At 34.9% G+C, this 26,599-nt stretch overlaps 1 protein-coding gene across 1 annotated transcript in view; it reads right to left on the reverse strand.

Moving 5' to 3' along the window:
* Positions 1-26,599, reverse strand: part of LOC148952579 (putative G protein-coupled receptor CG31760) — a 578,976-nt gene that overhangs the window by 152,465 nt on the left and 399,912 nt on the right. The window contains exon 12 of the mRNA XM_089089961.1: positions 14,057-14,369. Within this exon, the coding sequence (XP_088946087.1) occupies positions 14,057-14,369 (313 nt within the window). The remainder of the gene's footprint in view (positions 1-14,056; positions 14,370-26,599) is intronic.

The following is a 26,599-nucleotide window of genomic DNA, read 5'->3' on the forward strand; positions in this document are numbered from 1 at the left end:
ATTGGACGTGTTTGAGAAAATGGTGGGCGTGAGAGGGGCGTTAGTCGCTCTCCAATCACTTTCAACTATTAAAAAGGCACTAGCCCATTTACTTTCCAATTGAATGAGCCCTTTTGAAGTTTCTAGGTCAACGCTTTCAATTAAAACCTTATATGCCCCCAGGGCATAACTTACAACCCTTGCCCTGAGGGTTGTGGGGGGAGGGAGCGATTGTCATCCTTAAAGATCTGATTTCCAAAACTTTCAACTACGTTGAATAAAATGGCTATCTAAAAATTTTCATTAGATGTGTTTGGGGAAAAGGTGGGCGTGAGAGGGGGGTTAGTTGCCCTCAAATCACTTGCGACTATTAAAAAGGGCACACGCCCTTTGGATTTCCAATCGAATGAGCCTTTTGTAAAGTTTCAACGACAAAGATTAAAAAAAAAAAACTTATATGCCCCAAGGGCATAACTTACAACCCTTGCCCTGAAGGCTTGGGGGGAGTATCCTCTACAAAATCCTTAATTCTATGTGGAAATCATCTAAGCTGAACTAAGTGGCTATCTCAAAACTTTGATGGGGTATGTTTCGGAAAACGATGGGCGTGGAAGGGGTGTTAGTTGCCTTCCAATCGCTTTCGACTATTAAAAAGGGCACAAGACACTCCAATTTCCAATTAAATGAGCCCTTTTCGAAGTTTCTACGACAACGTCTTCGATACGAAGTGCCCTGCTCTAAAGGTAAAAAAAAAAATAATACATTGTGCCAGCATCGTTCTTATATGCCCCCAGGGCATAACTTAACACCCTTGCCCTGAGGGTTGTGGTGCAGTGTCCTCCTCAGAAACATATTTTCTATCTGGAAATCAACAACGCGGAACAAAATGGCTATTTCAAAATTTGGATTGGATGTGTTTGAGAGAATGATGGGGGTGGGGGCGGGGGGCGAGAGTTCCTCCACTCACTTTTGACTATTAAAAAGGGCACTAGCCACTCCAATTTCCAATCGAATGAGCCCTTTTCGAAGTTTCTACGACAACTCCTTTGATACGAATTGCCCTGGTATAAGACCACGAAAAAAAAATAAAAAATAATACATTGTGCCCACAGCGCTATTGCGCTGCCTATGATTCTTAGTTTAGAATCGTTGATCTGAGCTAAAGTTTTCACTTGTGCTTTAAAATAAAATCACGATTGAAGCTTTCCAGTGTTTAAAATTTGAAACAAATCATAACAGTTCCGGCTTTTTCAATCAAACAGTTCATGGTAACGAACTGTAAGTAAGGAGCGAGCCGGCTCAATAGTAGGCTAACTGAAACTAAACAAATGGAATTTTGATACCAATAGATACATGAAAAGAATCAGATTTTTATGCTTATTTCAAATATATAAGTTCAATCAAGTTTAGTCTTACTCATCAAAAGTTACGTGAAAAGTTACCTGAGAAAATTTGCCATATTTTCGATAAAAGGGGGAAACACCCTCTAAAATTCATAGAACTTTAATGAAAATTAAATAAAAAAACAAGTTTTTTTAATCGAAAGTAAGGAGCGAGATTAAAACTTAAAACGAACAGAAATTATTTCGTATGTCAAAGGGGCTGTCCCCTCCTTAACGCCTCGCTCTTTACGCTAAAGTTTTTATTATTTTAAAAAATAAAGTTGTGAGACAGAGTCAAACTTTAGCGTAAAGAGCGAGGCGTTGAGGAAGGGACAGCCGCTTTCATATACGGAATAATTTCTGTTCGCTTTAAGTTTTAATGTCGCTTCTCACTTTCAGTTAAAAAAAACTTGTTTTTTATTTAATTTCTAATCGTTTTTGAATTAATGCGGCTTTGATTTTGGCTCACCGTACATGAATAATCAAGACGAAATTTGCATATTAAGTTTACTTTGTTTTTGGCTAAATGACGTTCTCGAAATTGTTTTCTGACTTAACTTACGAATTAACTTACGTAATGAACTTCTATATTCGTATATTTGTATTACGTATATTAGGGAGTTCACCCCCTAGTCAATACCTGGCTGTTTACGCTAAAGTTCAAATTTTGTTCTGATTCTTTAAGAATGACCCCTTAATCACAAAGGCCGGGGATTAGAATAAATAGCTCTGATGAAAGTATAAAAAAAAAACTTTGCCATAAATAGGGAGTTAATGACTAGGGGGCAAACCCAATCATATACGTAATAACTTCTGTTCGCTTTAAGTTTTGATTTTGCTCCTTACTTTCAGTTGAAAAAATTGTCGTTGTCGTTTCAGTTGAAAAAATGTCGTCCATGGAAAGATCCTCCCACTTAACACCCGATCTCCCCCCCCACCCGCAAATAACAGATAAAATCCCCCCTGAAAACTTCTGTATACTTCCCAATAACTAATACGACATGTAACCATTGGGCAAAGTTTATAACTTGCAGACCTTCTCCCAGGGACTATGGGGGATTAAGTCATCCTCAAAGACATAGCTATTGTATTTTTCAATCATACTGAACAAAATAGCTATCTCAAAATTTTGATCGGATGACTATGGGAAAAATGAGCATGGGAGGGGGCCAAGTTGCCCTCCATTTCTTGGTCACTATAAAAGGGCAGTAAAACTTTTAATTTCCGTTTAAAGGAGCACTCTCGCGATATTCTAGGACCACTGAGTCGATACGATCACCCCTGGGGAAAAAAACAAATAAATACGTATCCGTGATCTTTCTTCTGGTAAAAAAAAATACAAAATTCCACAATTTTGCAGATAGGAGTTTGAAACTTCTATAGTAGGGTTCTCTGATACGCTGAATCTAATAATGTGATTTCCATTAAAGTTCTACGACTTTTAGGGGGTGTTTCCCCTTTTTTTCGAAAATAAGGCGAATTTTCTCAGGCATGTAACTTTTAAAGGTAAGACTAAACTTGATGAAACCTATATATTTGAAATCAGCATAAAAATCTGATTATTTTGATGTATCTATTGGTGTCAAAATTCCTCTTTTTAGACTTTGGTTACTATTGAGCCGGGTCGCTCCTTACTGATAGTTCGCTACCACGAACTGTTTGATCACACCATCAGATTCAGAGTATCAGAGAACCCTACTATAGAAGTTTCAAGCTCCTATCGGCAAAAAAATGGAGGGCAACTAGGCCCCTTCTTGCGCTCATTTTTTTCCAAAGTCACCCGATCAAAATTTTGATATAGCCATATTGTTCAGCATGGTCGAAAAATACAATAACCATATCTTTGAGGATGACTTAATCCCCCACAGTCCCCGGGGGAAGGTTTGCAAGTTATGAACTTTGCCCTATACAGAAGTTTTCAGGGGGAATTTTTTCTGGTAGTTGGGTGGGGGGGGGGGTAGGGGGTTAAGTCAGAGGATCTTTCCATGGAGGAATTTTTCATGGGGGAAGGGACATTGCTATGAAGGCAGCGCGTGATTTCCCAGCATTATTAAAAAAAAACGATCAGAAATTAAATAAAAAAAACTATTTTTTTTTCAACCTAAAGTAAGGAGCAAAATCAAAACTTAAAACGAACAGAAATTATTATGTATATGATTGGGTTCGCCCCCTATCAATTATATCACTCTTTACGCTAAGTTTTTTTGTACTTTCATCAGACCTATTTATTCTAATTAACGGCCTTTGTGATTAAGGGGTCATTCTTAAAAAAATGGAAAAAATTTGAACTTTAGCGCAAAGAGCGAGTTATTGACTAGGGGGCAAACCCCCTAATATACATAATGAAAATCTACAAATATAGAAGTTCGTTACATAAGTTAATTCGTAAGTTGCGTCAGATCAAAAACTTCGAGAAAGCCATTTAGCCAAAAAAAGTAAAATTAATATGCAAATTTCGTTTTATTTTTTCATGTACGGTGAGCCAAAATCAAAGCTGCATTAATTCAAAAAAGGTTCAGAAATTGAATAAAAAAAGTATTTTTTAACTGAAAGTAAGGAGCGACATTAAAACTTAAAACGAACAGAAATTATTCCGTATATGAAAGGGGCTGTCCCCTCCTCAAAGCCTCGCTCTTTACACTAAAGTTTGACTCTGTCTCCCAACTTTGTTTTTAAAACAATAAGAAACTTTAGTGTAACGAGCAACGGTAATATTCCACACAACGGTAATATCCGTGTAAATGGATGGCTAGGTTTTTTATCTTCACAAATTTGGCCTATCGCTGTAATTTTTATTGTTGGTGTGAACCTAGGGTAACCGACCATATCATAAAATGAGGAACCAAAGATTGTTTAGATCAGTCTTCTCTGACCAATGGGGAGAAAAATTCTGAAAATTTTTTAAAAGAAAAAATTCAAATTACCAAGGACAGTGAAACTCAAATCTGATTGTTTGAATCTGTTAAGTGGGGACTTGTACAGCATAATATATCTACATAATTTAAAAAATTGCGAATTCAAAATTTTAAGGAAATAAAATCTTATGCAGTTACGCAATTTATGGTGGAAGCAGGTGCCAAAAAAAAAGTGTGTGAAAAACTAGTGAGAAAATAAGCTTTAAACACGAATGGCACCAAACATCTGAAAAAGAAGCAGCTTCAAAAAGAAGAAGAACCTCCAGGAAGGCTCAAAGAGAGGCAGCAGTATTTGGAAATTAACAGATTTCTGATCTTTGAAGTTTTACGGATGAATAGCGTTGTCAAATCTAACTAAATACCTTTGTTATTTATTGTTATTTGTTATGTCTGTCTGTGTTTAAATAAAGCACAGGCAGTAATTTTGATCTTTCTTAGGGGCTTGTGTGGGCTTAATTAAAAATCAAGTAGTTGCGGGCATCAAGTCGTAGCTAATTGTAGAAAAAGCCAAGACAAATAGTCCGGGCGAGAGGCAAATCTGGCATAAGCCGTTTTTAGGATTGTATAAAAATGATGTCATTTCACTTGTTGAAAGACAAGTTTTTCATCGTGGTAACACTAACAAAAGAAAAACCTTGGAAAATTTCGGTTTTAAGGTGTGAATAGACCTAAGATGGGATAGGGGGCAAAAAGTGTTTTTGTTTCTATGTTCTTGACGCTTCACGGAAATGGTATTTTTATACTTGTTGCTTCTTTTGATTCCAATTATTAAGTACGGCGCTGATTTTGAGAAGCTTATTGAAAATTCTTTCGAGCAAACTTCCTGCTCTAGCTGAACAGGGAGATTACTGTATCTCGCCTTATTGAATAGGCAAAAAGTTCTCATCTTCTTATGACCAGTTTTCTTCCCATGTCTTAAGTCTACAAAGAGGATTAGAGGAAAAGCAGGTTTTGAAGAGTTGTTACTTGTCTCTGATCTCAACACGGAAATGTCGATAGATTCTTTTTTTTTAAACCAGTCATGAAATTATTAGACAAATTTAGTGTGTCTGACCCAAAGCAGGCCTTAACAAGCAAACCAACCTATTGATTATTTCAAACAGTTCGTGGTAACGAACTGTAAGTAAGAAGCGACTCGGCTTAATAATAGGCTAACCGAAACTCTACAAAACGGAATTTTGATATCAATAGATGCTTCAAAAAAATTGGATTAATATGCTGATTCCAAATAAATACGATTCATCAAGTTTAGTGTTACCCGTCAAAAGTTTTGAGCCTGAGAAAATTCGCCTGATTTTCTGGAAAATTGGGGAAACCCCCCCTTTAAATTCAAGTGATAAAAATCACACCACCAGATTCAGCGTATCCGAGAACCTTGTTGTAGAAGTTATGAGCTCAAAACCGTGAAATTTTGCATTTTTGACAGAAGAAAGATCACGGATGCGTGTTTATTTTTTTGTTTGTTCGTTTTTTTTTGTCAAAGAGTCTTAACGAACATCACACCACAAGATTCAGCGTAACACAGAACCTTACTGTGAAGTAGTTTCAAGCTTGTATCTATAATAATGTGGAATTTTGAATTTTGTGGATCACGGAAGCGTGTTTATTTGTTTGTTAGTTTTTTTCCCCAGGCGCGATCGTATCGAACCAATTTAAAAGATCAGCAGATGGCTCAATCGAACGGAAATTAAAAGTTCTAGTGCCCTTTTCAAGTGACTAAAAAGATTGAGGGGCAGCTATGGGGGGTTGAACCATCCTGACCCAAACCTGTAAACAGCCTTGAATATAGACCTGTGCTAATGTATGAATTTCCAGAAGATTTTTTTTTTGTTTTATCGTAAATAATTTTATCGTATTTTTTTTTGTTTTATCGTTTAAATAAGCATATTTGATGGTCATCTGTAAAAGAAGGTCCTATTATGTTCTCTTAATAAAAAAAATAATTGAATGTCACAAATCAATGAACCCAAGTTTATTTCCAAAATTGTTGTTTCCATTGAGGCTTCATTGAGGCTGGTTGAAGCTAATGTCTGGACATTCAAATTTTTTGCATCACGAGTTGATACAACTGAGACTTTTATTTCAAAATCTGTGGTCCTTATTGAGATCCACGTGGTCCTGTCTTCATATGCTGAAACTTTCGACCCAATCGAAAAAAAATTAATATTTGGCTCATTTTGAAGCGTCAGAAATTAACACAATTCTGTTTTTTTTTCTATCTCTTAAGCCCATTTCCCTCAGTCTACAGGCCGAGTAAAATACAAGCTGACCAGAGAAGAAAATTGGGCCCACTTGAAACATCACAAATCTAAAAAAAAAAAAAAAAAAAAAAAAAAAAAAAAAAAAAAGGGTCCTCTTATGTTGTTTTGAGAGGACCTCAAAAATTGAGGTCCTCTCATGTTTGTTTATATACCATGTAAGTTTCATGTCAATTGGAAAGAAAGCAATTTTTTCTTTGGGGGGGGGGATTTTCTTGCTCTAGTATTGATATAACCAATTTTTCGATCAAAAGCCATGTCTTTATTCACCAGACTAAGGGGAACTGCCTTCATCCATTCTACACGGTCTGTAAGTACAAACTTTTTTTCTTACTTTGTCACGAATCATTACAGCCAAAATTAATTTCATTTTTTTTCAGCACAGAGATCTACGTGGGCCATGAAATTTTGGATTGAACTTTCAAGCCAATAGGAGACACAATACTAATTGGCTCATTTTTGGGTATCTATAACCTTCATTCATTTGGCTTGTGATGGCCAAAAACACTCTAAGTCCAGCAGCTTCTTCTGGTCAGGGCTAATTAAAAATGTTCTGAGGCGTGGTCGATCAGAAAAAAAACTACACATTTTTGACCCGTTTTCAGGTGAGTCAGACTAGTCTTTCAAGTTTGCTTTCTCTGTTTCTGAGCCTTCTTGACCCAAAGACTTACGGATCATATAGGTTCAAGCTGTTCGGGAAAATAAAACTTTTTGATCCTTTTTGGGCCCCATTTTCTCGTAAACCAATATGTTTTGAATTTTTATGTGAAGAGGCCACTTGTCCCAATGACTTGCAAATACAAGTTTTAAGCTGAACGAAAAGTAAAGTTATTTTCCCCATATTTTCAGATAGGTAAGTAAATTTCAAGCTGTAAAAAAAAGTCCCATTTTGGGTTCCCATTTCGGAGGCACCAATTAAAAAAAAAAATATGTACTTACATTTCCTTGTTCCAAGGACCTAAGGATATTAGTTTCAAGCCTATCGATTATTTTTTGTCCTTTTTAGCTCAAATTTGGGAACGCGTGCTATTTTTGGGCCCTTTTTGAAGGTAATTCTGGGCAATTTTAAAGTATATTACTTATATTAAAACCACAGAGGCACTGTACTTAGCAAGCTGTCTACCTGACAAATGATGAAAAAAATCACTTTAGGTTGAAAACATCATACATGATCAGCTAAAACTCCGTTCAGATAGATTTGGAATTTAAAATGGGAGCTGCGCCCTCATCTGAAATCTCCGAGATTTTTACAAAGTTTCTTATTCCTATTACAAAGTTTTATACATCATTATGCCACTTTTTGTGTTTTCAGATTCTAGACAAGAACCAAAAAAAATCAGAGCAAGCAGGTTTCTGCTTAAGCGTCAAAATATTTTTTTATTAACCAAAACGCAGGGAAACTCTATAAAAATCAAGGGATTCCCTACTTTTCATTACAGAGTGTCACAGCCCATAGTAACCGAAAGTTGAAAATGCGTTTAGAGAAAAACTACATAGTAAAAAAAATTGTCATTTAACACTGATTCACGAATGGTAACTATTATTTCGGTTCGTCTTAAAAGTAAAAGTTTATTAAAGCGAAAAAAAAATCATAGTGATTAAAAAAAGCTTAAAAAATGGCGTCTGATCAAAATGAAAATTGTATCATTGGAATCTGCATGGTTGAAAACCATGAATAGGGGTATTACAGCCCCCTCGTTGAACAACAAGGAAAATCACTTTTTTACGTCGGTAGCACTATTCTGTCTCCCGTTTTTTTTTTCTTTTTTTTCAACCATGTCTAGGGGGTAACTAAAACATTACAGAGAGATGAGTAATAGCTCATTCGAACGAAAATTGAATTTCATTGTGCCCTTTTTAAGTGGCCAAAAAGATTGGAAGGCAAATAGCCCTTCCCCTCCCTACAGGCCCTCTCCTCCCAAAGTCATCCAATCAAAATTTTGAGAGAGCCATTTTGTTCAATATAGCTCAAAGGGACGATATCTATGATATTTGTGACTGTATGACCCTCCATAGTTCCTGGGGAAAGGGCTGTACGCTGTATCGGTATCGGACGTATCGATATCACGCGTATTGGTATGTCGTATTGTTATTGGGCGTACTGGTAATGGGCAGGTATTGAGATCGGGTATATCAGTACCGGGGCATCTGGCATATCATAGTAATAAGAAAGGTAAAGATGTACTAAAGAAAAATGACCTGTTTCAGTGGGTGTTTGAATTATGCAGGCTTATCTTAGTTTAAACTAAATTTAAGCTGGGAAGGAGGGGGGTACACTGAGGTCTGGGAGGGGAAGTTTTCCCCTATGCCCCATAGAAAATTACGCCCCTGACACGAACCCCCTACCACTTAGGGGTTGGAGAAGTGTAGGGATGTGGTTCTGGAACCACTCAAAGTTGTGTAATAAAATATGGATTATTTATTGTTATACTTACTTATTCAAATTATTAACTTGACAATTCCACCGTAATTTTCTCTCCATACGTAAGATTGTGTATTCAAAGAGGAAGAAAGACAAATGAAAATAGTTCTCTTGGAGAATTCAGGCAATTCTTCCCAAAATTTGTGAAATGAAAACAGACTTAGTTTATTAATACTTAGTTTATATAATACTTAGTTTATAATATATTAGTTTATTAGTTTTAAATGATCTTTTTTGAAATTTTCATTCATTCCTGAGTAATGAGTGGTTTTTTATTTAGGGACAGGTCAAATAAATCCCTAAGCCTAAAGGCACATTTCTGTTGAGCTAGCAAAATTTTCCGTAAGTATGTCGATACGTAAACCTGTCCACTCAGTTAACCTTTTGTGTCGTAGCTACTCGCCTGGAGCTACTTTCTTAAATGCTACTAAATTTAATTTCTTAAAACAAAGAATTAAAGAACTTTTTTTTGTAAGAATTGAAAAAACCTAAACCTATTTCTTCTTTTTTATTTTTTTTTTAACAAAAAAAACGACATTATGTTTTGATTATTTTTTTCCACTCTAAACATGATATTCTTCAATTCTTGTACGGGTTCTTAGTTCTGCTCCTTAATAAGGTTTGAGTTGAGATGTCTTATCTCCCCTAGATTGGAGGTGATCAGAAATTATATAAAAAAAGTTTTCAACTGAAACTAAGGACCAACCTTAAGACTTAAAACGAACAGAAATCGCTCCGTATAAATATTAAATAAAAAAAAACAAGTTTTTTAAACTGAAAGTAAGGAGCGACATTAAAACTTAAAACGAACAGAAATTATTCCGTATATGAAAGGGGCTGTTCCCTCCTCAACGCTTCGCTCTTTACGCTAAAGTTTTTTATTGTTTTAAAAAATAAAGTTGTGAGACAGAGTCAATCTTTAGCGTAAAGAGCGAGGCGTTGAGGAGGGGACAGCCCCTTTCATATACGGACTAATTTCTGTTCGTTTTAAGTTTTAATGTCGCTCCTTACTTTCAGTTTAAAAAACTTGTTTTTTTTTATTTAATTTCTGATCGTTTTTTAGTTAATGCAGCTTTTATTTGCATAAAAATTTTACTTTTCCTTTGCTGAATGGATGTCTTTACAAATTAACTTACGTAACTAACTTCTATATTCGTATATTTTTCTTCTGGCAAAAAATACAAAGTTGCAGATTTTTGCAGATATGAGCTTGAAACCTATGTAATAGGGTTTTCTGATACGCTGAATCTGACGGTGTGATTTTCATTAAAATTCTTTCACTTGTAGGGGATGTTTCCCCTCTTTAAAAATCGAGTAAATTTTCTCAGGCTCGTAGCCTTTGATGAGTAATACTAAACTTAATAAAATTTATATATTTAGAATCAGCATTATAAACACATTCTTTTGATACTTTTGTTGACATCACAATTCCGTTTTTAAAAGTTTCGATTACTATTGAGCCATATCGCTTGCTTTTTTATTGTTTTTTTTTATTACGTATATGTTATTACGTATATGAGGGGGTTCTCCCCTTAGTCAATACCACGCTATTTACGTTAAAAGTTAAAAAAAAATTAATTCACAAACCCCTGAATCACAAAGGCCGTTTAATTAGAATAGATAGCTCTTTTGAAAGCACTAAAATAAAAACTGTAGCGTAAAGAGCGAGGTATTGACTTGGAGGAGAACCCCCTCACATACGTTATAATTTCTGTTCGTTTTAAGTTCTAATATTCCTTCTTACATTTCAGTTAAAAAACTTGTTTTTTTATTTAATTTCTGATCGTTTTTTAAATAATGCTTGGAAATCCGGCGCCCCCTTCATAGAAATATCCCTTACCCCAAAGAAACATCCTCAACGGAAATATTCTCCAGAGTAACCCCCTCCTCAAGCCCCCCCTCCAGAAAAAATCCTTCCTGAAAATGGTTGTATACTTCCCAATAACCAATAAATAATGCTGGCAAGTCCGGCGCCCCCTTCCTGGCAATTTCCCTTCCCCCATGAAAACTTCCTTCATGAACAGATCCTCCAACATAACCACCGACCCACCCTTCCCTGCCACTACCAGAAAAAAAACCTCCTGAAAACTTCTGTATACTTCCCAATAACCAATACTATTGGTTATCTGTATACTTTACCCAATAACATTGGGTAAAGTTCATAACTTTTAGCCCTCCCTCTGGGAACGTCGGGGGATTAAGTCATCCTAAAAGACATATTTATCATATTTTTGACCATGTTAAAAAAAATGGCTATCTCCAAATGTTTATTAGGCAACTTAGGGAAAAAGTTGAGCTTGGGAAGGGGCCTCGTTGCCCTCCATTTTTTTTGGTCAGATAAAAAAGGAACTAAAACGTTTAATTTCCGTTCGTTGGAGCCCTTCCACGATATTTTGGGAACAATTGGTCAATACGATCACCCCTGGGGAAAAAAAAACAAAAAAAACAAACAAACAAATAAACACGCCTCAGTGATCTTTCTTCTGTTAAAAAATTGAAAATTCCTCATTTTTGCAGATAGGAGATTGAAATCTCTAAAGTAAGGTTTTCTGATACTCTGAATAAAACGATGTAAATTTCATTAAGGTTGTAAGTTTTTTAGGGTTTCTCACCCTCTTTTTTCGAAAACTAGACAACTTTTCTCATTCGATTCACTTTTGATGAGTAGCACTAAACTTGATGAACATTATATATTTGAAATCAGCATTGAAATCTGATTCTTTTGATATATCTATTGGTATCAAAAACCCATTTTCTAGAGTTTCGGTTACCATTGAGCCGGGTCGCTCCTTACTTACAGTTCGTTACCACGAACTGTTTGAAAAAGAGGTCATAGCAGTTTTGCTTCTAAATTAAATTTTAATCAAAAAAGAGCATAGATTAATTAAAAAAAGGTTTTCCAAGGGAAGTAAAGAGCGAAGTTGAAACTTAAAACGAACACAAATTATTACTTCACAGCCTGTCTAACATATATCAATAAAACTAATGCAAATAAATCAACTGGTGATATTTCCCTATCTTTGTAGCATTACAGAAACCTAGTGCTTTACTGAAAACACAAAACAATATAGGAGTTTTGGTACGTTAAAAGCCAACCTTTTAAGTACACTTTTAACAGTATAAAAATAAAGCATTTTTAGATTTTTGTTTTATTTATATTCTTTTTTTCGTTTTAATTTGACACCACTTCTGCACAATGAGCTCAGTTCAATGAATGACTGTCATTTTGGACCTGAAAAGGACATTTCATGATTATTTTGTAAGCAAGTTCGACGTGTCACTACAGACTCCCTTTAGAATTTGTATCACAACTTAAAATTCTCCGTTTTATTGAGAGAAATAATTAGATTTCCAGAGCTCATATTACGGTTGATATGTTCTTCATTTCGAATAATACTAGGTGAGATCAAGATGCTGATCTCACCTATGAAAAGTGTTATAGATTAATTTGATATTGGAAGGCTACGTATTTACTTTTGACTCCCAAATCAATATTCTTATTTTTTCTACTTGGATTTTGGGTTTTCAGTAAAGCGCTAGTTTTCTGTAACGTTATAAACATAGGAAAATATCACCAGTTGATTTATTTGTATTAGTTTTATTGATATATGTTAGATAGGCTGTGAAGTAATATTTTTTTTTTCGTTTTAAGTTTCAACTTCTCTCTTTACTTCCCTCGGAAAAACTTTGTTTCTTTGAATTAATAACAATACAAAGAACCTTTTTTTTTTCTTTGTGCGTGGAAAAAAAAATTACTTTATGTGCTAAAGAACCCTCACTCAGGGGTAACGGAATTTAGGATAACGGCATTATCGTCATTTCCACGAAACTTCCACCCGGGCCACATATTCCATTGGGTCATACATTTCTTCAAAAAGCATGACTAAATAGAAAATTTTCTCAAAGAGCACGTGTCAGTAAGGTTTTGTGTAGTCTTAGCCCCTTCCAGAAAAAAATCTTGGCTTTTAAATACCCTCCTTTGTAAGATAGGAGAGAAAAATGCAATCCGAAGTCAGGTTTCAGATTCGTTATTATTGTTTGTTGCATACTATGGGGGGGCAGAGGGGGCTCCAGCTACCCCCCCCTGGCTGAATGGAAGTGCCATTCCGCCAGCAATACAGCATTGGAAGTGCCGATTAGACCAGGTAAGACCCCCTCTGAAATTCTGCTTATGGGCGGCCATGTACCAAGTAGCCTATCCGGCAGTACAAATATTTGCATCAGTGCTTCTCTTGTTTCAGTAGTTTCTTCCTGGTAACGTAAAACGGATGAATAACCATATGATTAGTTGCAAGATAAACGTTAGAAATTACGCTTTATAATTATCGAAGGAACTACTACTACCCGAAGAAACCGCAATTTAAAATGAATCCTTCCTGGTTTGTTGTTATGTTAGAAATAGTTCTATGAACCCTTTCACCTACCTGTTCATCATAATTACTTTCTTGAAGCGTCTTCAACTCTATCAAAAATTCAATCGTTAAACTGATGGATTGGCGGTAATCGGTACATTGCTTAAGAAGCTCCTCAATCCGTTCATGGTTAAAGAACGGCATATAGGCTACAGTTCAAGCCTTGTTAATAAAAACCGAACTGTACAAAACACAATTTTGACTCTATTTATGCGGGTTCAGTCCATATAAAACTTATTGATTTTTAATTTGCCATCAATAGTTCTAACCATAAGGATATTTGCCTAACCTTTGGAAGAGGTTTGAGTTTTATGAAAGTTAATAAGAAAAAACAAATTTATCTGGTGAGAGTGAAGAGCGATATTATAACTTAAAGCGATAATGTAACTTAAAGTGAAAACTATTATTATATATGAGGAGAGGTTACCAACCCCCTCAGCCCTCGCTCTTCATGCCAAATTTTGACAACCGTTTTCCTCAAAGTATTTTTGAGTCCAAAAATATGACTAGTTTGCAACAGCAAGTTGTGGTGTAAACTTCTAGTTGAGAGGGTTCTTGTTATCTTGTAAAGTTGTTGAACTAGGTGAACGGAATTTTGAAAGAGAGAGAGAGAGAGAGAGAGAGAGAGAGAGAGAGAGAGAGAGAGAGAGAGAGAGAGAGAGAGAGAGAGAGAGAGAGAGAGACTGACCTTCATGTATGATATGATCCTTATCTACCACTTCTTCTATCTTACGCTCATCTTCATCTCCAAAATATATTCCTCCTGTATCACCATTATCTAACTGAATTATAGGATCTGTTACTATTTCGGCTTTGGGCAAGCTACACTTCAGACCATTGATTACTGGTGGAGAAGGGGGCACTAAGGTGCCGTTACTTTTTGGCTGCAGATGTGACGGTGAGAAATAACTGCCTTTACTTTGTTTTATATGAGGATTATTCACCTCCATATGAACAATTTTCATAAATTGCATCTGGGAAGCCAGCTTGTGAAGCTCCTCCTGAGAGTAAAGACATTGAATTAGGTAAATTAATTGCATGCGTTTTCTGTGCAACTGTAGTAAGATTGGAATTGGGAAATTTGATTTGGTTTATGAAGATGGAAAAAATAAAATAAGGACTTTTTTCATCTCGGATAGACAGAAGGATAGATATTATTATTATTATTATTTACTTTATAACCTATGAAAAATACAAGGTTTGACGATGGAGTAAATGAAAAAAAACATAAATAAATGAAATGGAAAAAAGCACATATAAAAACAGGAGAAAATATTTACAAACTAAAACTCTAATAAACAAAAAAATTCGTAAAACTAAGCCACTCCAAAGCTGGTAAACCTCTTTAAGTGGATCATACAAATAAATACAATACGAAAATGATAATAACCAAGCAAAACAGGAAACTAGCCAATAAAATATATTTATTATAAAAAAACACAGGGCCATGACAACAAACAAAATAACAGAATAATCAGCATCATTAACACATCAACAAAAATTAGAAAAAAATATGCAGAATTAAATAAAAACAAGTCACACACAATATTTCCAATATTTCTAATATTAGCAATATTTCCAGAACTCTCATCCCTCCCTTCCCTTAAAAAATTTCCTCTATGTGTCACTCCCAATTTGTTAAATTCTGTCATCTTTTTTATTGTCCCATGATCATTCGATCCAATTGCTGAAACCACAGTTTATAGAATTAGTATATTGTATAAACTGTGGCTGAAACACACCACTCATTTACCCCAAATTATTAGGAAATTTGTTCTTTCCTTTAATCCCGTAAATCGGGACGAAGTGCCATAAAATGAAGCAGACCCTCGCCTGTTTCTCCACACATGGGATATAATTAAGGACCATGTTAATCTTTCCGTCTCTCTGCATATGCTAGAGAACTATCCCTTTGACATATACCACTTACTCTAATCGCTATTTGTACCCGCTTTAAAATGAATATCATACTCCCATATCTCTTTCCTATGTCGGTAAACTCCAAGGGACGTCAAGGCAGTGACTTCACACTGCAATTTCTGAATCTCCTGGTCTTCCAACGTTTGGAAGTTAGCGTTTTGTTCTATTTAGCTATTAGCACAGTTAAAGATGATGTACTTGTTTCAGTGGTATCCGCAAACAAAGGATATTTAATTGGTCGCACTATGAGATTTCTGAGTTCTGGTGTAGTAAAGTCACAATCAAGGTAAAACATAGGAATTTAGTACTAAATAGTTGCTAATAGCAATTTAAAATAGCTATGGCTGACTCAAAAGGATCCACTCCGATTGACAATTGAGGATACCCGATTCCCAGGAAACCCCAAGTAAAATATCCCTGTCTTTAAGAATATTATTCTAAACAAGTACTTTGTCCTGATCTGGTAGATATTTTATTGACTAAAAAAATTTTAATCAAATAATTGTATGAGCCCAAAAAACATTCAGAAAAACCAACTATTAATAAACGAAAGTTTGATATCCCCTCACGTATATCAAGTCTCAATTTTTATATTCTAAAGTAAGAATCGGAAAATTTTCCACACTCTTTTCTTCTTTCTTAGAAAATACTTCTTGAGTACCGTATAAATTATGTACATTTGTCCCTTCGCCACCACCTGATTCGATTTGTTCGTTGATTTTGTTATCTTTTGTGCTTTTGTTAATGCATCACTTTTTTATTTGAGTTATAAATATGTATGAGTTATAGGTAAAAAATAAAATGAATAAAGTATTTTATTTTTAGACTTAGGATCCAAACTTGGTGTCATCCAGTCACCACCACTTGTTGTGCATATCCGAGCACTACTGGTTCGAACGCATTGGAGATTTACATCACGATGTGCCTATTCGCGTCACGGATTGCACGCTCCGCCCCATAGGAAGCACACTTCTACCACACGTGCACGATTTTCGGAAGTTGGTAGTCCCTACGGCCTGAATATAGTTAAAACAAATTTATATACTTTCGAAAAAATAGGTCTGTGTTCAACCAGCTTTTGAGAGTCGTTTCGGTTGTGAACATCATTTTCTAAAAAATAAAATCGTTCATTTATGCGTTAATAGTGGACTACATGAAAAGATTAATGAGTGTTGAAAGTCACGCACAACGACGTCATTCATTTTGAGTGTTGTCTTGAAAATAATGGTTTCAACATAATCCTAGTCATGAACACAAACCAATTTAAATATGAGTAATATAGGCTAATTCAAATATTTTATTTAAATATTCTAGGCTTAAGGTACGAAAACACATTCAGAGTACAGATCGGAATTGTATATATACATATTTTGAATAATAAAAAGTGATTGCAGTAATACTGAGAGCCATACAGAGGGAAGTGAGCTGCTAGAAGGGAAAAAGATACTGCTCGAAATACCAACCGTTTTCAGCATAGTGCAAATAACACTCTAGTTTTTCGAAGGTTTCGGGGCGTTACCCCAACTCTTGTTCGTAGTAATTTCTGTTCGTTTTTATTTTGACTATTCATTTTCATTTCTGTTGGTTTGAGGATTCATTTATTAATCCATGGCATTATCTGTTATCTTAATATTATTCCTTTAAATTTTTGTTTTTTTAAGTTTGAATTATTCTAAGACCTTATTTCATTGGTTTCAGTGTGTCAATTTACTTTTATTTGAAAAAGTTTTTTCCTGAAAAACGTTACGTAAATGCATTCTATATCTTTAAACCAGCAATAATTTTTTTTTTTTTTCTCGAAAGCGGCTCCAAATTTTTTCGGGAAACTTGGCATCATGGGTTATTCTGACCTATTTATGAATTTATGACCTATTTATGAATACATTCGGAAAGCATACATACGTCATATATGCCTTAGTAGTGGTTATATCTAGACCCCGGCGCCGCGCCGGCGGATCGACCGAACGCCGCCGACGAGAGGTCCGGTCGAACGCCGCCGAAGTGTCGTAACGCAACCGGCGCCCCGCAGGCACGCTGCCGCCGGCAGAGGCGGCGATGTTCGGTCGACTTTAAATTATTTTTACGGCAATTCTTTATTGTGTCAACCGCAATGTCAGAGCTTTTCATTCCCGTGGCGTTTAGTATCTGGATTTTCCTGATTAGAAATCAGGCAGGGCTTGCACTAACCCCGGATTTTCCGGTATTTCCCCGAAAATTTATGCTTCAACTTGAAAAAAAAATTTGGGTCCCCGAATCCTCGAAAGTCCTCCAATCACGATACCATCCCTAGTGATTTATCACCAGTGCCTTTCCCTGCCAAATATTACTTTTCATACCATCATTCTTCACTGCTCTCTTGTTCATTAATTTTCGTCTCTTTTGTTATTTTGCATAAAAATTAGACAGATGCAATATGCTATTGCATATGCAACAATGTGCAAAGTACTTCGAACATTGACAAAAAAGTATCGTCTTTTTGAAATGAGTTTAAATAATTTCGAATGCATTTTCACAATCACTCTTTCTTACATTATTCGTATTCAAAAATTTTATTTTCAAGTTAAATAGAATTATAGAACGCATTCACTACTATCCAGCTTCAGCCTTTTGTTTGATTTTGAAATTGACAGCCGACAGATTGTTTCTACAGCTGAATTGTAAGTTTGTATATTTTTTTTTTTTTTTGCTGTTTTTAGATAATGTTTACTTGATGTTTGATACCCATTTATTGAACACCTGCTTGAAAATACCCTATTCTTTCTCGCCCCGTTGATGGGGCCCCCCCCCCCCCCAAAAAAAAAACAGCCTTCGGTTGAGATTAGCTATAGACTAAGCTATGTACAAGGTTGGGGAATTAAAGATTGAACCGGAAGTTACCCCAAAAATATGATTCATAAATAAATTGTAAATTATTGCCTATTGGGTGAGGGGAATAGGGGGTTATAATTTTTAAATGATAATACCTAATTTTTTTATTGAAAGCAGGGATGCCAAAAAGATAATTATTTTTTTCATTTAAAGTGGAGACAGAAAAAAATGAGATCAAATTCCCTGGGAAATCATTGAAATATTTTGATAGACCCAGGGCCCTCGAGTGGGACTTGTTCATTGTCTTGGGTATTTTGTGATTTTTCGTATGCTACTGGCCTAATTTGGCTTTTGTGTGTGCTCCCTTTTAATTCGATTCTTTGGATCTTATGCAATGCCATATCTATCACTCAGTTTTCCAATAATTTGAGGTATATCTGAATAATATCGACATTTTGTTGTTGTCTTTGTACCCCTTTACTCATAACCTCAATTTTTTTTTCAAGGAACACTTAGCTGTTTAACGTTAATTAACGTGGAACACCTTGTTAATTATTCAGTAAATTATTTTTCTAATGAAAGCTGAGACGGTATCCTATAAAGGTGGTATCCAGAGGGGAGGGGTGTAGGGAGGTATTATATTTAAATGATAATAGCTCGAAATTTTATTTATTGAAAGCAGGGATCCCAAAAAGTTCATTTTTTTTAATTTAAAGCAGAGCCGGAATCCTATCAAGGTGGTATCCAGAGGGGGGGGGCGGTATAGAGCTATCATATTTAAATGAAAATACCTCGATTTTTTTTAAAGCAGGGGTGCCAATAAGTTAATTATTTTTTTTATTTGAAGCAGAGACGGTATCCAATCAAGCTGGTATCCAGAAGGGGGGCATAGGGAGCTATTATATTTCAGTGAGAGTAACTTGATTTTTTTTTTATTGAATGTAGGGATACTGAAAAGTAGACAAAATTAACAGGATTTTTTGGAGTTATGTAAGACACACCACTTTTATGGTTTTATCATCAAAAGGGGAACGGACATATGCTTCCAATCCGGTTTTTTTCCTATTGATGAAACGGGTTTACTTTGAAAACACTCATTCATATGTACCAGGCAGATTCACACTAAAACGAATTGGTGTGACGAAAGCGATATCGACATCCCCATCCACAGTTTATAGAATTAGCAGTATGATCATTCTCTATCTCTCCCATTATAAAAACCCGGACAGGGGTGCAAGTGCTCCGGAGAACGTTTTTGCAGATAGAAACATAGGCGTTATCAGATCTTTTCGCGGGTAGACAAGTCAGATTTCTCTTGGACGCGAAACTTGGCTTCAACGTTGGAACACTAATTTTGAAGAAACTAATTTTAAATTAATTTATTCCAATACATACATGAAAATCGGTAGTTAGTAGTGAAATGTTATTATTAGATGTTTTTAGGAATTAAAAATAGGTTTCGAAGTCTCAAGTTGGTTTCAAAGGCATTTTGAGAAAGTTTCTGCCAAAATACGTATTCCAGGGTAATTGGACCGCTAATGGCATATCAAATGAGAGGAGTTGTTTGTACGCGCCGATATAAATATATATATATATATATATATATATATATATATATATATATATATATATATATATATATATATATATATATATATATATATATATATATATATATATATATATATATATATATATATATATATATATATATATATATATATATATATATATATATATATATATATATTTATTGAAAATTTATTTATTGAAATTTTCTGAAAATTCCCTAAGAATTTTACGAAAAACAATTCTTAACAGACGTTTGGTATTTTCTTGGATAGGGCTATTGTGGCAACTTTTACCACAACAACCAATAATTAGAATTCAAGTCCTAAAATTGTTCTCAATCAGGAACCCTTATCGCTATCTAAATTCAGAAAGTGCAAAGATTTTCAAACAGAGGTGTTTATTGTTTAAAGTTCAGGAAAGGTCTGCCCATTTCATATGAAAACATTGATTGAAAACAAAACTAGTTTTATCTAGGCTCTCCGCCAAAACAGGTAACTATATTTTTAAAAGAACACAGGAACTACAATCGGAGAAAATAAAAATCCCGACGTGAAAAAAAATGATGACCGATCCCGTGACGGATCCCGCGGGGGGGGGGCGAGGGTTACCCCCGTATAGGAGTCTAAATTATTGTTATTCACCTAATTAACGCAATTTTCCATTAATTAAACTTGCTCCTAACGTAAGTTTGTCGGATCAACCTATTTTGTGCCCCCCCCCCTAAACAAATCCTGGAACCGCCCCTGAAACCATCACACCTACCCCACCAGTTATTAGAAAAAGAAAAAATTCCTTAATTTCACAAATTTCATCAACCCCCCCCCCCCCCCCCGCCCCCTTTTTTATAAAATCCTACATAGGCCGATCAGTTGAGTCCACGTAAATAATAGATTAAGTCATAATTTGTATATAAATTAAGTCATACCTGTGAGATGGGACGCTTGCAAACCACTTGGCTGGCTCACCAAGGTTTTTCTGCTTTCGCAATTACGAATAATGCACTTGGTAACCATTTCTCAGTGATTGACGATAACAGACTAATCCGCTAAGGCAGAAACAAGTGGGAGGAGCTTTTTGTTCGCACCGAGACCGAAGACCAGAAATTATCTGCGATAAGCTTACTGTCTATAAACTGTGTCCCCATCTAACGTTGCGCTCGAGTAACAATGGCGCCCTTGGTCCAGTGCCCAAGTTACATTAAAAGGCCAGGTCATAATAAAAGCTTTCAATTTGGGAGGTTCAAGGAGGAGTCTTTGGCAATTTTATGACCTCGGGGTCCTAAATGTTGAAACGCTCTTAAGTATCTACTATGGTTAAAAAAATGCGATTACGCCTCAAATGAGGACTAAAAATATGCACAAATATAACATTTAGAATATTATAACACTTTTTTCAAAGCTTTGAAGAAAAGCAAAAAAGTTTAAATAGCCCTAACTACGCTTGAAAGCTATTTTAATAAGAAACTCTTTGGAGATTTTCATGGAAATGACCATAGCAGAAGCTTTGAGCCTGGGTGGGGATCAAAGAGGAGTCTAAGTATTTTGACCACAGGTGACTTATTGTTGTGACCTGTTTAAATTTGGTAATTCTTGTGAGCATTTGGAAATCAAAGCTTAAACTCAATAACTGATACTAAGCGTCCTAACATTTTGCTTGGATTAAAAGTAACGAACTAGGATGAACATTTAAACATCTTCCTGGAACTACTTCAGTCTGCATATTATTTCATTTAATTACGTTTAAAACGGATGAGCTTTTCATTTTTTACCAAAAAAAATTGCTGGCACTTCATTTTTCTTCATAGCCAATAAACTATTAAGTGTTTTTTTTGTGTCATAGAAATTGAAGTATTCTTGTGTTAAGTATTCATAATGCATTTTTTCAATTGGATAAATTTACTCTCTTTATATATAGTTGATAATTTGAATGACAACATGTATTTATCAGTTTATAATTTTGAATTAATACCGAAAAGAAAAAATGAATAATATCCGAAAGAGCAGCCAAAAGCGATAAAAAAGCAGTAGTTCAGCCTTAGCCTACATGACATATATTCTAAAAGGAAGCAAAAAAAAAAAACACTTTAAAATGCATATTTTTAAAATTTTAATTAAAAACCAGTTCTTAATACAAGAAGGCTTCTTAGGAATCCAAAAGAGCAAAAAAAAAAAATCAATATCAAAGTCGCCCATTTCAACTGTTTTAAAGGTGCCAAAATAGATATAGGCAAAGGGCATTATGAAAAAATTAAGCTTCTAAGTTCAAAGTTATATTCAAAGTTTTTACCCAGATAACTGACGAATTTTGTGATACGGTATTTGAAGTTTTATATGCAGTAATGCTCGATGAAAAAAACTACTAATTTTGACAATTATTTATGTTAAGAATACATAGCTAATAGCTACTTCAACTACTCGTATTATGCAAGGGTTCTGAAACTCCACAGCCATTTCGTTTCCACCAGATTTCTACTTCTCTTGATGAATAACGAATAAGACCAGTTTCCAGCCAGCGACTTGTGAATTTTTGAACTCATGAATAGGCTCGAATCCGTTGTAAATTTAAGCTATGATTTGAGAAAGACTGACGAAAACATTAATTTTGGCGGACAACATTGATCGCGCGGGCGGTGCTCTTCCGACATCGTACCGGCGGTGCTGCACGGTGTGCTGTTTTTTGCCCCGCCATCGCCGGACTTCCCTCATCAGCATGACACTGGGGTCTAGTTGTATCGTCTTCAGTGTCTATGATATAGGCAAAATTACACAAGAAACATATGATTGACAAGAAAAGTCATATGATTGGCGTAATATTTATGAGATCATTTCAAGAGATTAAATTACATCATTTGTGCTCCCCCCCCCCTCAGGACTGAATGTATCGTTTGTATATCTATGACGCATGCAAAATTCCAAAAGGCTAAGTAAAAAAAAAATACCAAGAGTAATTAGTCTATTTACAAAATGCGTATATATATGTATATATATATATATATATATATATATATATATATATATATATATATATATATATATATATATATATATATATATATATATATATATATATATATATATATATATATATATATATATTATATATATATATATATATATATATATATATATATATATATATATATATATATATATATATATATATATATATATATATATATATATATATATATATATATATATATATATATATATATATATATATATATATATATATATATATATATATATATATATATATATATATATATATATATATATATATATATATATATATATATATATATATATATATATGTGTGTGTGTGTGTGTGTGTGTGTGTGTGTGTGTGTGTGTGTGTGTGTGTGTGTGTGTAGTTTTATAATGCCTAGAGGAGCAGCTAAGATAAAGGGTACTGAATCACGTCCAAATCTACAAGGATTATGAAATATTAGCCAAATAACAGCATTAATTCTAGTTGGAAATTCGAGCTATTGAAACTTTCAAATCAATGAGAAATGCCCTATTTTACTGTTGACAATTTCGTTCTAAGAAACTAGTCTATCTAATTAATCCCTTTTCTGTCCTTGCAATTTTAAGTCCAATTTTAATGTTCTAGCACAAAATCTTAATATTATGGAAGTTTTTTCTTCCGGATTGTCGGCCCCGCTAAACTTCAGTTCCCTCCTACTAGAACAGCAAAAAAGTCTAAAATTTTGCATTACCTCGGGTCTAATACTCTTTTCAAGAGTGATTATCCTGACTTACGGGTAAATATCTTCGATCAACTATAGAAATGGTACCTATGTATGGTAGCCGACCCCACTTGAGAAGTGATTTAGGTTAATCCTAATGAAATATACCTAAATATGAAGAAAATGGGTACTTTTGCATTATATGCTACACACGAAAGAATTCAAGTTTGGTCAATGCTAGTGAAATAAAATAAAATAGGATGAATATATAATAGTTTAAAAACAAATTTGGGCCATATATTTGCACATTAGGGGGATGGGGTGGGGGGGGGGTATAGCGTAGCATATATTAAATACGTAACCTAACCTAGGTACCTTTTTACCGCCCTAAACCCCGAAAAACAATCGTTTAAATATTGTAAACTCGATAAGAAACCTCGCTTTGCAATCAATTTAGATAGCAACTACCCGTTTGACGGGTGTTCATGTCTGGTTTGCTTGTACAGTCTATGTCTATGGCGCTGTGCAGTGTTTCCACTTATCTTTTGAAACAATCTGTAGAATCTTGACAATTTTCGGGAGAAAATCGAGAGATGGCTCTCAGGATTCGGGAGAAAATCGGGAGATGGATCTCAGTATTTGGTAGAATTTTCAGTATAAATACCACATTCTAAATGTTTGGAGTGCAGATTTACTGGAGCCAGCTGCGATTCCGGAAAGAAAATTCGGCAATCAACGTTGTCAAACATGACAAAAGGAAGCAGCTAGAAGCTTGAAATCTATTTGATTTTAAAACTAAGTGAATTTAAATTTCATTCAGACTCTAAGGCTGTTAAATTAAGACATTTTTCTTCATCGACCCTTACTTTTTCTGGCCCTTTCAGATTCCACGCGACAGCCCACTAAGTTCAAGACTGGGACAGAAAATCCTGATGAATTACGGACACTAGGCCTTCGACCATCGAGTCTGAGTTAAGTGGATAATTTTTTTACCACCATCCCCAGAGGTATTCACAAATGATAAAGAGAAAACGCAAAGTCGTAGCTCATTAGTATTGATATAACTGATAAAAGTATACAAAATAGCAAAACCGTCAGATACATATACCAGATTACATTCATAATCTGTGTCTATCGCATGGCTTTTTAGCTGTGCTGGTAACTCAGCTGTGCTGAGATACGCTACTACTCCTTTTAGCCTCTTTCTGAGGGGCTGGTCAACCGTCATTGTGTCTGCTGTAACTCCGTCTCATTTCATTTCAAGTTTTGTCTGAATTGTGGACGCCAAAGTTATTGTTACCAAATGATTCCTTCTACCAGTATTTACTTCTGGAGTAATCTGAATAGTCTTTCTGAAGCTACGTTTGAAAATGGCAAGGAAAAAAAGTATTATACAAACTTTGCTAATTTTGGTTTCCACGGTGGTCCTTCGTACTGAAAGTCGATTTCCAATAGTCCACGGCTGTCACAGTCACGGTTTTATCATTATTGGCACTAAACGGAAAGTTCCCGTCATTCCTTATCAATCGGACTTTTTGACTTTTTGTACTCGTTTTTATCCTCTTTTCGCAATTTTATGTTTTATATTACACTGACAGGCCCTGGCGTATATTCGTCACTTTCTGCTTACCCAGTCTTTCTTTATCAGTAAAATTCTTATGCGGCATATTTTTTCAGGAATGGGACTAACTTGTCAACCAGCAAAAATCGTAAATTGTTTTAAAAATGCAGCAATTTTCGTCTCTGTTTCTTGTGTTGGATCATTTGAAGCAAACCCCTTCGGTTTTACAGAGCAACTGCAGACAAATTCTAATTTTTGTCATATTTCTTAAAACTTGTAGTAATTCTTGATCCTTTCGAACCTACTGAATCAGCTGAACCCACATAGTGCTAGTTCCCATTTTCTTGGTGCAAGCCAACAACTGTGGTTAGTTTATGAATTGAAAATAATTAGTTAATTACAAACCTTGAAGGTGTTTAAATGATCAAAAACAGAAAACCAATGCAACCACTGTGGAATGGATAATGGGCAATGTTCATACCTATGCCAATAAATTCAAGTCGCAGTGCCTCAATTACCTGGGACGTTAGGAAGAATCCTTAAAAGACCACAGGCAACGGACAGGTAAAAAAAAAGAACAAAAGAATGACCACAAAGTAAAATGTTCCGGGGATTAAGTTTTCTGGAGATTTTCGGGAGATTCGGCATCTTCTTTTTTTGTCGGGAGATTGGTTAGAAATTCGGTAGATCTCCCGAAAAATCGGGAGAAGTGGAAACACTGGCGCTGTGTAGCATATAATTCACCAGTACCAGAAAATGTAATACTTTAGTAACAAAATTATTGAAAATGCAACAAAGAATTATGGAAAGCAGACGGCCCAGAACATTTTATATTAAATATCTAACCTAACCAAAATACCAACTCTATATATTAAGTATTTAATTTAAATATACCATATAATAGTTTATTTCACTGTGCCTAACTTAATTGTTTCCGAAATCAGACATACAAATTGGTTTTACGCAGACAGATTAGATCCCCTTCTTGAGTTTGGTGGCTATAATACATAATTACCATAGAAACAAATATAGCTGTGTTGACACTAATGCGGGGCTCCCGTGGCCTCCTCAAGGTTTATAAAGCTTTTCATCAAATTGCGCTTCGTAAAGTTTGTCCCGCTAGCGCAATAATTTCACCCTTTTGACCTTACAACAATTTTTCATAGGGAATAATATGAATAACAATTTCATAATATATATAATGATATATATAATAATTTCATAGCGAGACGTGGAGCTGAGAAAACCATGGTCTTAAGTATTTTTTTTTCCTTTTAATAAGTAAGGCTTAAATGAAAATAGTTTTTTGGTCTAACTCTTATTCTATTACCATGCAAAATATTCAAACAATTATAAACTATTACATATGTAGACACTTATTTGTTTGTGGCTCATTTGAAACTTTTCACAAATATTCTGCTCTTGGCTGAATATAGCGGACTTTCTTAAAAAGTTCAACCTTTTTCCGACAGCAATAAAGTCAACAAAGTTATGCGAGGAAACGGTCGGTTCTTATGCATTATACGAGAAACACACTCAAGAATTTGTATCGCGAACATGAGACATTACCCGTTTTCACGGTGTTAATACCGGACAATTAGCTTCTGCTTATAGAATTAGAGAAGGGGGGCCGACCCAGAGCGAAAAATATTGGATATGTAACCTAACCTAACCAAAA

This window comes from Artemia sp. Qi Xiang Cuo, chromosome 5 (genome assembly GCF_049724085.1).
Source record: "Artemia sp. Qi Xiang Cuo chromosome 5, ASM4972408v1, whole genome shotgun sequence".
Lineage (NCBI taxonomy): Eukaryota > Metazoa > Arthropoda > Branchiopoda > Anostraca > Artemiidae > Artemia > Artemia sp. Qi Xiang Cuo.